Source organism: Castor canadensis, chromosome 4, assembly GCF_047511655.1.
Source record: "Castor canadensis chromosome 4, mCasCan1.hap1v2, whole genome shotgun sequence".
NCBI lineage: Eukaryota > Metazoa > Chordata > Mammalia > Rodentia > Castoridae > Castor > Castor canadensis.
The window spans coordinates 134,141,810-134,157,254 of record NC_133389.1 but is presented as its reverse complement, the minus strand read 5'-3'; the positions used below and the strand labels follow the sequence as shown (position 1 = coordinate 134,157,254).

General features: G+C 34.3%; 1 protein-coding gene across 1 annotated transcript in view; it reads right to left on the bottom strand.

The window, feature by feature from the left end:
- Nucleotides 1-3,274: 3,274 nt before the first annotated feature.
- Ppp1r1c (protein phosphatase 1 regulatory inhibitor subunit 1C) overlaps nucleotides 3,275-15,445 on the bottom strand; it is a 127,858-nt gene continuing 115,687 nt past the window's right edge. The window contains exon 5 of the mRNA XM_074069551.1: nucleotides 3,275-4,048. Within this exon, the coding sequence (XP_073925652.1) occupies nucleotides 3,960-4,048 (89 nt within the window). The 3' untranslated portion in view covers nucleotides 3,275-3,959. The remainder of the gene's footprint in view (nucleotides 4,049-15,445) is intronic.

Sequence of the window (15,445 nt, the reverse complement as noted above, 5' to 3'; positions counted from 1 at the left end):
ATTAAATTCACATGCCATAGCAAAGTAGAAACCTTTACCCTCCTTGCTCTCCAAATTGTGTGGGATGTTTGCAAAGCTTAGCACCTTCTTAATTACTTATAATGTCATTCAAAACTAATGATGTCCCCCAGCATTTTCCTAAAGGTCTTGGATATTTAGTTCTTCAAAATGTTATGACCTTATGAAGTGTAATCATTTAATTTCTTTAACAGATTTCACATTTCAGCAACCTGTTTATTAATTAATATACTTGCTTTGAGGGTTTTGAGGACTGGTTTTTGGAATCAGTAACTTATAAAATAAGTAAAGGTATTTCTTCCCCTAGGCCCCTTAGTCAGAGAAAGCAAATATTCAAACTTGCATATTGGCCTAAATATTTTCATGGAAGTAGATATCTTTTTATAATTCATTTTGCACTTAAACTGTTTGCTATTAGATGTGGATAAAGAAGCATACAACAAAGACTTTTAAAATTAGTGCAATATACATGGTTTATTTATGAATTCATAAATCCATATTGCAATTAAATGAACTCTGTAATACTTGCACTTAAGTTATTTGATAATATCCAAAACCAATGCTTCTGAAAATTCATTCAATGGTATATTACTTTTATGAGTTGGAGGTACTTCCTCTTGCAAAGTGATTGAATATATTTTTTAAGTGGACTTAAAATATTTTCATACTTTCAACTGGCCCCATCCTAAGCAACAATAGCTACAAAATCATAGATTTGAAGTTGTTGGTTATATGTTTTTTATACATATTATGATACTATGCATTACTATAAAAATAAAAATAATTCATTCTTGGCCAAACTGAAATCCTCTTATTTCCCACAATGCAAAAAATGTTGGTATACATTAAAATTAAAAGTGAATGGTGAATATTTAAGAACAGAAATTAATCTGAGAATTTTTTTAAGTCTAAAGATCCTTACTTTGGACAACTTTGGAGAGAAAAAGGGCTTACAAATTGATTGTACAATGAGTGCACCTGGCCTGGACTCCTGCCTTGCCTTGCCACATTCTCTGCCTCTTCTCTTGTATAGGGAGATAGAAAACTAATCCATGACTTATTTACCTAACGTAACCTTTCTTACATTTGGTACAAACAACTGAAGAGGATCCAAAAGTCAGTGGATAGGGTGATGAGAAAAGTTTAGGGGAAACTGGTGATATTTTATGAAAGAAACGAGGCAGGTTAGGAGAAAGCATCAGAGCATTTCTTGATGTCTGAATGGCTGAGAGGTAGGAAAGGAGTTAAAGGTAGAGTGGAGTCTTCAGAGGTGAAAAAAGAGGAAGAGGTAAGGGTCATAAGAAGGGGGGTTTAACACAGAGGATTAATTAAAGTTCTTTGGTTAGTTGGGATACAGCTGGATTTACTCAATAGTAAGTGGAGTGATCACTTGTCTGTGATGTTGAAGAGGACCATACATTAGATGAAGCTTGTTTTATTATTTATTTATTTAGACAGGATCTCGCTATATGGTAACCCAGGCTGGCTTTGAACTCCTGATCCTCGTACCTCAGCTTCTCAGATGACAGGCATGTGTACACCAACAGATCTGGCTAGATAAAGTTTAGACAGATGTATGGCGTCCTTTCTAACTCTCATTATAATAGTAGATACCATCATTAGATGCTCACTAAACTGTTAATAGTTTTTATCTTATTCAAGTTTCATAACAACATAGGTTATGTATGACTGTATCTATTTTATAAATGGAGTATAAAATCTAGTAGAGATTGAATTTGAGTCTAAGTCAGAGTGACTCAGAGCCCAGCTACAAACCATTATATTATTAATGTGATTTGGGAAATCAAAGTTTTTGTTTTATATTGGTCAGAAAGTTTCTTTGCCCAGTCAGCAAAACTGAATCCACATTGTCTTCTTGAAAAGAAAATTATCATAAACTATAATTATGTGAAAGGAAATTGAAAACCCATTATCTCAGCTGGCTTCCTTCAAATTTCTGAGAAAACTGAAACATTTCCCAAGGAAAACTTATGCTTTTAACTGTGAGCTCTTTATATTTTGAAAGTGGAGAAAAGAATAGAAAAAAAAAACATTTGCTAAAGGAAACTTATGTTTTTAATTTTGCTCTCTTTATGTTCTTAAGAATGAAGAACAGAATAGAAGAATCCAGAAGTCATGCTGTTTATTTCTACAAATGCTGTTACAAATTCAGCAAAAGCTTTGGTTTCTTTTTGTTTGCCTAAATCCTTTTAAAAATTTTATAAAAGTGTTTATTCAAGGAAAGTAGAGGGTGATTTTATTTTTTAGTACCTCAGGGTGTCTCAAATATTCACAAGGGGTGTCAGGATGTTTTCCAAACACAAATAATTCAAAATAACTTAAAACAGTTATAGGCCTTAATCAGGTTTTAAGTAGAGAGGAACTTAGGAAATCAAACAGCATAAAAGGTGGTCAAAAACTCCAAAAAGTTTTAGGAGAAAGTGGCTTAGCAAAGTAGAAAACAAAACAAAACAAAAAAAGAGGGCAGTATAGACAGAAAGGGGAAAGAAAGAAAGAAAGAGAAAGAGAAGCATGGAGAGAGGAGAGAAGGGAGGAAGAAAGGAAGGAAGGAAGGGATGGAAGGACAAGGACAGAAGAAACTAGAGTATTCATTCATATTCATGGTGCTATTTATCAACGAGTTTTGCATTTATTTCCTTGGGGAAAGTATACAAAGGAAAATGTTATGTCTACTGCATTCACTTATAGCTTCACACAACTCTCTTAAGTGCTATATTACAAAACTCATATTCAAATTTAAAAACAATCATTTTACTCTTTTGAATCTTAATACTAAGTTTTCACATTTTACTTTTTCTCCTTATCTTAATTTCTCCTTACTGATTTTTGAGGAATCTTTTCTTTTATTTTTCATTCATGAAGCATTTGAACTTCACTAATATCATCAATGTAGGAACCAAATTGAGCATTCCTCCATCCCCACTTAAACTTTGAGTTATTAAAAGACCATCTTCAATAAATTCATACTGTCTTGTAAAACCTGCTCTATACTAATACCAGTTCTACAGAGAAGAAATTATCTTTTCTTTATTTTATAACTCCTAGTAGAGTATCTTTCTGGGAATAAGCTCACAAAAATAGTTTTTGAATTAGTGAGCAAGGAAATGGATAAATTAATGGATTTTCTTATTTTATGATATAGAAGAGTTATAAAACACTAATGATTTATTAAAATACAATAGGAAATAGATGACCTAAATTTCAAATAATAGCCCAGGAAGGGGGCAGAAGAGATTTGGCATATTTTATTACAGATTTAGCATTTTTCTTTTTTAATAAGTAGATGAAATATTGGGAAATATATGTCACACACACACAAAGAGAATTCTATCGTTCTTTAAGTAACCATTAATGTGTTGCTGGAGGGGAAAAACATTTAACATCAGATGTGGTAGTGCTTTGAATCAAGAAATCTGACATTTCTTCATCTTAAAATAAATTCTATTCTGCTCTATATACAGAAACATGATAAATGTAGATCTTAACTTAAAAGTTTTACTAGACATTACTCTTTAAATTAACCTCCCACACTCATGTCTAAGTGTATTTAATATTTAGTTTTTACTCTTAAAGTGATGCTATTTACAGTTGAGTTAAGAATGCAAACCATCTCAGTAGAATATGAAGAACTAAGCTCTGGCAGTATTAAAGTTAGAACAGTGATATGTTTGCAAATTTCTATATAGTTGAAAAGAAAACTCACTGTAAAATAAATACTTATTTTTAAAGTATAAGTGACATGGAACAATTTGTACTTAGTTCTAAAGTTCAGTCTAGGAGGGCTTCCAAGAGGTGCATTAGTACTGTGAGGTGGACTGTAGAGATGGAGATGCTCTGGAAGCCAAGCAGTAGAGTTCCATGGGATGATCAGGAAAGATAATGTTCAGTCATTCTCAAGAACGCTTGCTGCAGATCGGCAATTAATGGTCCCACTGCTCCTCTCTTCCATTTACGCCTTCTTCTTCTTCGGGGAATGCTGATTCATTCTGGCCTTTTAGATGTTTAACTCCTGAAATTATAAAAATTATGCAAAATTCAAGGGAAGTTTATTTCTGGCAGATTCAATGTTTTGCTGCAAAAGATAAAGGAAATGAGTAGTGGAAAGTTTCCATTGGTGTATATGTGTTTTTCTCTAAGAATGTCAACCATGTAATTAATCCTATGCAAACCTTTTAATTCACTGAACAGTAAAAACACACCAGCCAAATTTCCATTAGAGTCAGGGTATCTTTTATAATTAAATCTTCTCTATTAAGGATTGCATCATAGCCTAATAAAACCCTGTTAACTAAAATTCTGCTCAGAGGCTCTTATTATTATACTGATGTAGCATTTCATTCAAATATTGCTTTTGGCAACTCTGAACTCAACTACAAGGAGAACCATTGAAATTCCAAAGAACAAAAGGGTATGTAAGCGCCATTTCTGTAATATGTAAACAACAAAACAATCACAATATTGTTAAGTCTTATTTTGGAATCTGAATATCCCCCACGATTATAGAACTCTAATCAAAATTCAATAACTGGACCTACGGAGTGGGAAAAAAATTGGCATACCTTTGCTTGCTGTACAAGGCTCAGATGATCTAGCCCCTTCTTGCCTATCGGGCCTCATTTTTCCTCACTCCTTTTGTAGACTTAGGTAACTCCTCATATTTTCCCAGTGCACTTGTATCATCCCTTGTTCTATCAGTTACCTTATAGGACTGTTTGTTTATATTGTTCTCCTTAGAGCAAACTACTTGATGCCAAGGACTATATTTAGCTTCACTTTGGGTCCCAGGAACAAAGTCTACCAAACAGTAGGTACTTATTAATATTTATTGTCTCAATGAGTAACTGAATTAATGAAGGATCAGTTTGGTGTATGCCTTTGTCAATTTCTATCTTCAGATTTGTTTTTCAAAGTTAATTAAAATTTGGAGTCTAAATCAGAAGGCCACTACTATAACCTCAAACCCAACAAAATTACTTTTCCCTCAGATATATCCTCTTAAGACACAACACTAAATGACACTCTACAGATATGATGATGTTTAATGTGGAAACTTTTATATTTTTTTATGTTTTGGAAAATTGGTTTATGAGATTTTTCTAAATACTAAGGAAAACCACTCCAGTTAGCATTGATAAATGAAAGGAATTTATTGGTCATATTTGCTGTGAAAGACTTAAGTAATATGTGAATTTGCATACATTATAGTCAGCAAGTCTCAGAGTACTATTTAGCAAAGAATGACATCCTTGGACTTGGTGGATTATCATACAAAAATATTTGATCAGTTGTAATAATATTTAAATACTTTAGTTTCATCTGCAAATACAGATCACTTGTGATTCCTGTTGACCCAAGACTTTAAAGAGTAATTTGTATTAAGAAATGAAAGTTACTTTATATTATTATAAACTACATGGAAAAGAGGTCAGAAAGCTAAGGAAAAGGGAAGGGAGTTCATTGAGCATCCAACCAGTCACACTGCTGGTGTTTTATGTACATGAGTCACTAAACCTTACAAATCCATGAGGTAGATACCCGGGTGGTGAATTGAGACCCAGAGAAGACAAGTCATTTGTTTAAGGTTATACGAATAATATGATGCTGAAAGTTCTGACACACCATACTTTCCAATATATACTGCAAGAATGAATGAGTAAATGAGACATGAAGTTCCATTAATAGGATACACTAATTTTTACCTTTAGCTTTTTGGATGCTGACCCAGATTTTCTTACCTTTTATTAAGATTTATCATAAGCTTAGAATACCAATACTAACCCTGGTTCAGAGGATCTTGGTGTTTCTTCTGAAATATTCATCATTCAACCACCTGCCAGTCTTTCCTGAGTTGCGGTTGATTGTACCTCTCCAAATTTGCAAAGGTTCTATTGATGCCAGAAATTCTCTCTTTCATCACAAAGTAATTACAGAGTAATAAAATTGTGTTTGAGACAATTTTGTTTAAGTAAGGGTTAATGACCTAAAGCTAACATTGGTGTACCTAAATGAGGAGATCAAGAACAAAAAAATCACTAATTAAAATGTCCAAATTATTTATCAGCTCACCAACCCCTTCCTACACTTGGATGTAGGTCGACTTACTTAGCCTAATCCACGTTTCCATTATTTTATACTAAGAATAGTCACAAAATTCTGTGAGAAAGCAACACCTTTTCGGAGTAAAATAACTCACTAAGACAAACTTTCTTAACCTAATTCAATTGTGAAATAAAATAGTACCAGGTGAAAAGTTTTTATGTGGCAGAAGTTGGTGACATGTCACAGAGATGTTCTCCAGAACATTTGTTGCAAATTCTTTGGTTTCCAGAAAGTTTACTCTAATATCTTCTTTCAAATGGACAGTAGATAATTGATGAATTTGTGTTTTGAAACAGCCTTTATACTAGCATTTCCCTTTTCTTTTAAGCTATACTCATTTGGGTATGGATGCAATGATGCTGAAACTGAATTCTGCTGAGGACTATTTAATACTTTCTTTTTCCATACTCCTTCTTCCAATCCCAAACACACAGATACTTTTGTTTAAATTTTCTTTAAACATTTATTTGATGTTTGGATAATTCAGAGGTAGAAGAAAATAAATTGGTCTGGAGATGATGAAAATCCTAGAGACTCCACATCTGCCAAAAGTTAATGAGCATGAGGAAAGTCTCTCACCTGAATGTGGGCATTGGCAGAGAACCTCCAGGGAGCAAGCACAGACTCAGCCAAAGCTGCCTGCTGGCAGGAGGCAAAGGCATCCCAGTAATACAATGAAGGCACTTTCTCCATCACCAAATGAACACACAGGAAAAGGGACCATACACAAGACCAGGGATGCAGTATGCAGATGTAAAGAAATTAAGAAAATGGAGTTGGAGGGAAAGAAAGTATAAGAGAAGGAAAAAAATAAATGTTGCCCCCAGAAAACCATAACGCTATACTCTTCTCTGTTCTGTAGATCAGGAAGTTAAATGTGGATTGGTGTGAAACAACCAAGTGCAGAATTATGAACTGTGAATCCACTAACAGAAGTTTGTATTTGCCAAATCAAGCATAAATATTTTTTAACCAATTTACTTGCAGCCCAAGGTGGCAGATTATTATATTTATAGATGGCACAAAATTTGAGGTGAAAAAGATGACACAATGAAAAACTAGTATTCCAAAATGTCTCCAAGAGCTAGAACTATGCATAAACAATCAAGGAGTGGGCAACCAGAGTTCTTGTTTTAAGAAAAGTAAATTTGGCTCTAAAAAGCAGAGTGTGAAGGCAATGTTGATTGATCATGATTAGGCACTTAGCTGACCACATTTTCAGCATGACCTTTTAGTACTTATCTGTTTCTAGGAGCAGAGCTCTTGACTTTGCTCTGCTTGACAAATGCCATTGGGTAGTTCCAATAGCAGAGTCAACAGTTTCAGAAAGAGATTTTCTCTCTAATGATGTGGTAAAACCTTTTCCATAATATGCTGACCAGTTCTGAACTCTGTGTTTCAAGAGGACCATGGAAAAGGGTTATAAGGATTTTAAAAATTTTTTGAAATTACTCTTCTAGAGTAATTGTAGCATGAAATGGGAATGTTAGTAAGACGACAACAGAGGTTGCCTTTGAATTCCTAAACAACTGAGAAAGAATACAATTCATCTATGAAGTTACTGAAAGCAGACATAGTGTTAACAGCTGACATTTATAAGGTGGGAGGCAGATTATAGCTCAGTATATAGATGATAGGTCCTAAATTCCCTGTGTTTGACTGGAAATAAACACAAGTAAGCTCTGCATCACTGTACATGTCCAAGTCTAAGCTGGGCTTCCATCTCTGAAGCACTGAGATGGGTTATAGATGAACTAGTAACCTCATTCACCCTGAGATGCTATTAATCTACAAAGGAAATATTTTGTACTACTTAAAACTCTATTCCTCTATGGGTATGATAAGTTGCAAAAAACAAGTAATTATAACTTCAAATGGCATAATAGCTCACATTCATATTTTAAAACTAATTCACACATACTGGGAGTAGCAAATGTAAATGGATTCTTATTTGTTGTTTTGTGCAACCACATACTTTAGACCTTAGAAATCATTCTAAAGTCCTCCAGGGAATTCGTGGGTGGGTTTGAAGAGCCTTTGACCCTCTTGGAATTCTATTTATAGTTGTATTTATGTATTTTTCGAGGAAGAAGGTCCATAGTTTTCAACAGAATCTCAGAAAGGTCTCTGATCTCCAAATAATCAAGAATGTGAATATTAGCCCAATCTCTTCTGTTTAAAGATGAAGAAAAAAACTGAGGTGGTGAAGTGACTTGTTTAAATTCACACAAGAATCATTGGCAAGAATGGGGCATAAACTTTGGCCCTTAACCCTGTCGGGGCTCTTTAACTAGATTTAATCTTCCACTTTCATTGATCTTTTGCTAAGTTAGAACTTGAAGGATCTCTCTCTCTCTCTCTCTCTCTCTCTCTCTCTCTCTCTCTCTCTCTCTCTTTCTCTATCTCCGGGGGATTGGGATTTTTGAACTGAGGACTTTGTGCTTGCAAAGCGGAACTCTACTGCTTGAACCACATCTCCAGTCCATTTTTGCTCTGGATATCTTGAAGATAGGGTCTTGGAAAATATTTTCCTGGGCTAGCCTCCAACTGTGATTCTCTGGATCTCAGCCTCCCAAGTAGCTAGGATTACAGGCATGAGCCACCAGTGCCAGGCTAATGGTGCTCTTTTTATTATCAAAGGACTTTACGTAGTAAATTTAGATGGAAATTTCTGTCTCATTGTTGTTATTTTTAATAGAATTTGGAGTCAGGAAGATATAGAACTTAACCTTCCCAAGGAAATTTTTCACAGTAGAACCAAGTTACAAATAATGTTTAGGCCATTTGAAGAAAGGCAACTTTCTCCCAACTATGCCCAAATCTAGGACTAGACTCTGGGAGACACAGAAAAAAATATATAGTGGTCTAGTCTCTGGAGATAAGATACGTATCAACAATTAATATGCATTTAGAACAATAAAGTCCCTTTGGTATACTAATCATGAGTGACAGAACTACAAATCAGCTAAGGAAGTAGGTCAAGGGGTGACAGTGTATGCATATATTGAGATGAATTCAATGAAGAAGGGCTAATGTACCAATAGAACAAATAATTCATTAGGAGAGTTCTAATAAGGAAAAAAGCTCCAATTTGAGAAATAGTAATTTGGACATCATTTATTGAGCAATATGCTTGTTAGAGTAAGGGAAACAGTAAGACTGATGTCTATGCAAATATTATTTATAGTATTTATGCAAGTACTATTTATAAAATATATGAACACAAGTATTAATTTTCTGAAAGCCTGCTTAGTACGGAGGAATGATTTTGGTAGCTTTAGAAAGACCACTTGCTAATGGTTCCCTGAGTGCTGACCCCATTTTATTTAAAATATGCTAGATATACTCAACTTAATATATAGTATGGTATAGAAAGACTGATGACTAAAGACCATTCATCTCTTAGATCTCTTAGAGATTGGGTGCATTCAGAATGGTGTGGTGTAGAGCCCATAGTCTCTTAGATTGAAAATGTATTTTGCATTTCCAAAATCCTTGCATATATATTGTATTTCATTTAATCTTCTTGCCATTTGCTTATAATGAACAATTTATACATTAACACACTGTTTAGGTCACAGAGATTAGGTGACATATTGATTTCATTCCAAAGTAAAGAACATATCATGTCTTTGACTCAATGTATAACTACACATTCTAATTTATTTGAAGTAAATTTTATGTAGACAGCACCATTAATCTCTGCTATTCTATGGTGATCACTTAACTAACATAAACTACAAATTAATGATCATATCACTTAACTCCTTATTACTTAAGGAAACATTTCTCTATAGAAGAATAAGTGTGTATTATGCTTTTCTCTTCATTATGCGTACGAACAAGACCAACATGTTTAAGCAATATTCATAGGTATTCATGCATTTTATGTATATTTTCATTTGTCATATATTTTACCAAAACCATTGCCCAAGATAAGGCCAAAATAAAAGACTGAATTGTAAATACTGAGAAGGTAGAAGAGAAGATACTAACACATACTTTAGTTAGAAGTGTAAATTTAAATAATACCTGTTATTACTTAGCAGAATGTAGAGAGCACATATCTTTTTTTTCCCCCCTCTGGCAGTACTGGAGCTTAAACTCAGGGCTTCACACTTCCTCTACCACTTGATCCATACCTTTTTGCTCTAGTTATCTTGGAGATAGGGTCTCACTTTTTTCTCTGGACCACAATCTTATTTTAAGCCTCCCACCATTGCTGGCATGACAGGTACTATATCCAGTTTTATTTTTTCTATTGAGATGAGGCTCTCCTACACGTTTTTGCCCAAAGAGAACCTGTATTTTATCAGTAAGTTTGAGGTTGGGGCCAGGCAAGAATGTATGTGTGTGAATAGTAATATATAATACTCATAGTAATGTAACAATATTTATAATATATTTATATATAAACAAATAAATTATATATATGTAAATTTTATGAGGATTGTGCTCCTTTGCCTAGGATAAAAAGCACTTCAATAGACTGAGTGCCTTTTTAGCCCCTACAGCAAGTGCCCTTCTAATATCTCCTTCTCTTCTGGAGCTAATGCATTCTCCCATAAGTTTAGAAGTAGAGTTAAAATTTTAAGTCTACACATAATGGAGCTAAACTGAGTTAGACAATTTCACTTTAGAAAGAGACAGAATGGCTCCCTAGCTTACAAGACTTGACTATAATTGATTAAACACAATAGCATACCTAAAATTAAAAAAAATTGATCAGCAAGAGTCAGTGGTTAGCCTTGAAAGCACTATAAATAAAATAGCAAAAGGAGAGTTGCATTTACAGACACAGAAGCAAATGTTTGTGTTTTTTAAGGGTGCCCAGAAACGGGTAGCCAGTGCTGGCATTATAGAAAATTCTGTCCTCCAGGCATTGTTCTTCTCTATTGAAGCAATGGTCACCACAGGCCCATAGAGAAGGCCACTGGGCAGGACACTTCCCTATTGAAGAATTGGGTCACTACAGGTCCATAAGGAAAGGTACTAGGCAGAGTACTCCTATACTGAAGAAGTGGTCACCATAGCCTGATGCAAGTGTGTGCCTAATCATGTAACCAAATCTCCCAGATCTGATATTAAGTGTGCTGAGAAAACCTTCTGATAACAGAGCGTCCTCCCAAGGAAAAAAAGGCAGTCAGTAGGCTTCAACTGTCTTCACCTGACAGTACCATTTCTTGTTTTGAATTAATAATTTTGCTTATAGCTTTATATATCAGATTGGGTACACTTCTTATGGAGCATGAGTATCCCAGATTCAACTGATTCAGGGTCACCATCAACAAGAGGAAGTTGGGGAACCTGTCAAGATGAGGAGCTGATTCTGGCCAGGAATTTGCCGAAGTAAGTGGTAACTTGCAGGGATCTCTGGGATCGCAACCTTGAGCTGACTTCAAATCTTCCCATAAATCTACAATAATTGAGACAGTGTGGTATTGTGAAAGAAAAGACAAATAGAACCTTGGGACAGAATAGGAAGTTCAAAAATTTACCCATTTGAATGTAGTCAACTAACCTTTGGCAAAGGAGAAAAAGCCAACAAAATAGAGCAAAGATAATCTTTCTAACAAATAATGCTGGAACAACTGCATTCAAATGCACAAATGGAAGAGATATATATAAGTGTATATATATATATATCTTCTACCCTTTGCCAAAAAATAACTCAAAATGGATTCAGACATGAATGTAAAATGCAAAATTTTAGAACTCCTAGAAAATAACAGGAGAATACCTAGAATACCTTGGGTATGGCAGTCACTTTTAAGATACAACACTGAAGATATGATCCATGAGAGAAAAATACCAATAAGCTAGTCTTTATTCAATCTAAGAATAGCTCCTTCTTTGTAAAAGACAATGTCAAGAGTGAGAAGTCAAGTCACAGATGGAGCAAAGAAATATGTGCAAAAGTCACATCTGATGAAGAACTACTATCTGAATAAACAAAGTACTTTAAATCTCAATGATAAGAAATAGAACAACCCAATTAAAAATGGGGAAAATATCTGAACAGAAATCTCTTCAGAGAAGATATATACATAGCAAATAAGCATGTGAAAATATATTCAACATCATACATTTATTAGAAAACTTAAAATTAAAACAGTAAGACAAAAAAAATGGCTGAAGTCCAAAACACCAACAACTCCAAATGCTGGTGAAGGCATGGAGCGACAAGAATTCTCGCTCATTGCTGGTGGAAATAAGAAAGAGTACAGCCACTTTGGAAGACAATTTGGCCACTAAAAAAAGAAAAAAAAAACTAAACAGACTCTAAAAAAAACCTAAACAGCTTCTTACCATGTTATGCAGAAATCTCTACTTGGAATTCACCTAAATGAATTAGTAGCTTTCATCTACATCAAAAATTGCCAAAATCCTAAAGCAATGAAGAGATTCTTCAATAGGTTAATAGATAAATAAACTGTGGTATATTCAGACAACACACTACTATTCAGTGCTAAAAAGAAACTATCAAGGCCCGAAAAGTCATGGAGGAAACTTAAAATGCATATTCTTAAGTAAAAGAAGCCAACATGAAAAAACAATACTATATGACATTTCTGAAAAGGCAAAACAATGAAGACAGATCAGTGGTTTCCAAGGGTTAGGAGTGGGAAGGATGAACAGGCAGATCACAGAGGATACTGAGGGCAGTAAATTATTCCGTATCATATTACAAATGGTGGACAGATATCACATATGTTTGTCTAAACTCATAGCATGTATAATATTGAGTGGCCCCTACTTGAATCTATGGATTTTGGGTGATAATGGTATGTCATTAAAGGTTCCCCAATTGTAACAAGTGTACCATTGGGGTTCAGGACATGGAGGTGGGGATGGTAGGGGATGTGTAGGGACAAAGGGCATATAGGAATGTTTATACTGTTTGCCTGGTTTTTTTGTGAGTCTAAAACTGTGCTAAAAATTGTTTATTAATTAAAAATTCATTCTAACTTCAATATTAAGAATAGCTTGTCAAAGCCTACTGAGACATCAAGCCATAACTAAGTCAACCTGGACAAGAGCAATGTTGGTGGAATGACTGGGTGAAGCCTTCCAACTAGGGAGGTTAAGAAGCAAAGAGAAGGGACAAAATAGAGACAGTTAATGTAGTTAACTGTTTTGAGGAGTTTTGTTGCAAGAGAAAGCAAATTGGCAAATGAAAATCATGTATGTTCAAGATGTACAATGTGATGATTTGATATAATGTGATGACTGATATCATGTATGCATGATATGTATACATACATAATGACTACCACCATCAAATTAATCAACATATCAATAACAACATGTAGTTGTATGTGTGTGTGCATGTGTATGAAGTAAGGACACCTAAGATTTGTTTTCATATCAAATTTCTAGTAACCAGTACAATATTCCTAACTATACTTTCCATACTGTACATTATATCCTCAGAACATACTTCTTTCATAACTGAAATTTGGTAGCTTTTGACAAATATATAACCATTTCTCCTATGCACTAATCCCTGCCAACCACCATTCTACTCTCAGTTTGACCCTTTTCTTAGATTCCATGTAGAAGGAGATTATCTAGTATTTGTCTTTCCATCACTGGCTTATTTGACTTAGAGCAATGTCCTCCAGTTTTATCCATATTGTTGCATGTAGCTGATTTCCTTCTTTTTGAGGCTGAATAATATTCCATTACATACATGTGTGAGTACATACATTACTATATTATATATTAAATCTATTTTCTCACATATTCTTTATCTACTCAGCCATCAATGGACACTTGGTTATTTTGAGCAATACTGCAATGAGCATAGGGGTGTTGGTAACTCTTAGGGATATTGATTTCACTCCATTTGGACATTGTCCTAGTTAGTTTGTGTTGTTGTAACAAAATATCTAAAACTGACTAATTTTTTATTTATGTCTCATAGTTCTGGAGTCTAGAAGTTTAAAGATTAGGCATCATTGTCTCTGCATGCCTTCTTGCAATATCCTCACACGGTAGAAGAATAGAAGAGTGAAAAGGTACCTAGACTAATTCCCTCTAGCCCTGTGATAAGAGTCTAATACATCAATGGAGACTCTGCCCCAAAGGCCCTACTTAAAGACTGTACTTCTTTCTTTAATTTTCATTTATACTATGGTTGTACTGGGGATTCATTGTGACATTTACAAAAGTTCTTACAATATATCATACTTGAATTTATGCCTTCCGTCATTCTCCTTTATCCCTCCTCCCTCCATTCTTGGAATAGTTTTTCCATTTACACGCATGTGTACATAATATTTCCACCACAGTCACCCACCTACACCCTTCCTTATTCTCTCCCCTCCCACTGGTACCAACCCCCCAGACTGGATCCGTTTTACTTAACCACTTCCCACAAGTCCCTACTTAGTTTTTTATTGCCACAATGGGGATTGAGTTTCAACACATAAATTTTGGATAACATTGAGACTATAGTAGATATTCCTAGAGGTGGGATTGCTGGATCATATGGCAGTTCTATTTCTGTTTTTGAGGAAACTTCATACTATTTTCTGTAATGGTTACATTCTCACCAACAGTGTACAAGGGTTGCTTTTTCTCTACTTCCTTGCCAATGCTTGTCATCTTATTTACAAGAGCCGTCATACTGGATGTGAAATAATTTCTTAGAATTTTTATTAGAATTTCCTTGATGACTGATTATGTTGAGCACCTTTATGAAATGTTCTGGTTGTATGTCATATTTGGAAATTTTTCTATTAAAATACTTTGTTCATTTTTAAATCAGTTTATTTATTTTTTTTGCTTTTGATTTTTATGAGTTCCTTATATACTTTTGGGTGTTTGCCATTTATCAGATATATGACTTGTAAATATTTACTCCTATTTCATAGTTGCCATTGCATTTTATTGATTGTTTGCTTCTCTATACAGCAGCTTTTAAGTTTGATCTAGTTCCACTTATTCATGGGTGCTTTTGTTACCTGTGCTTTTTGGTGCCATAACCAAAAAAAAATCATCACCAAGGTTAATGTGAAGGAGTTTTTTTCCTTGTTTTCTTATGCATGTTTTATGGTTTCTGCTCTTCAATTTAAATTCCTAATCCATTTTGAGAATATTTTTCACATGATATTGAAATAAAAGCCCAATTTCGTTGTTTTGCATGTGGATTCCCAGTTTTTCCTATTCCAATTTATGACCAACTTTTGAAGATTCTGTTCAAAATTGCATCCAAAATCTAAATTTTTTTTGCCAACCCAAACACTATCTCCTTAGTCTAATCTACACTAGTTTCCACCTAAAATATCTCAATAGCTTTATA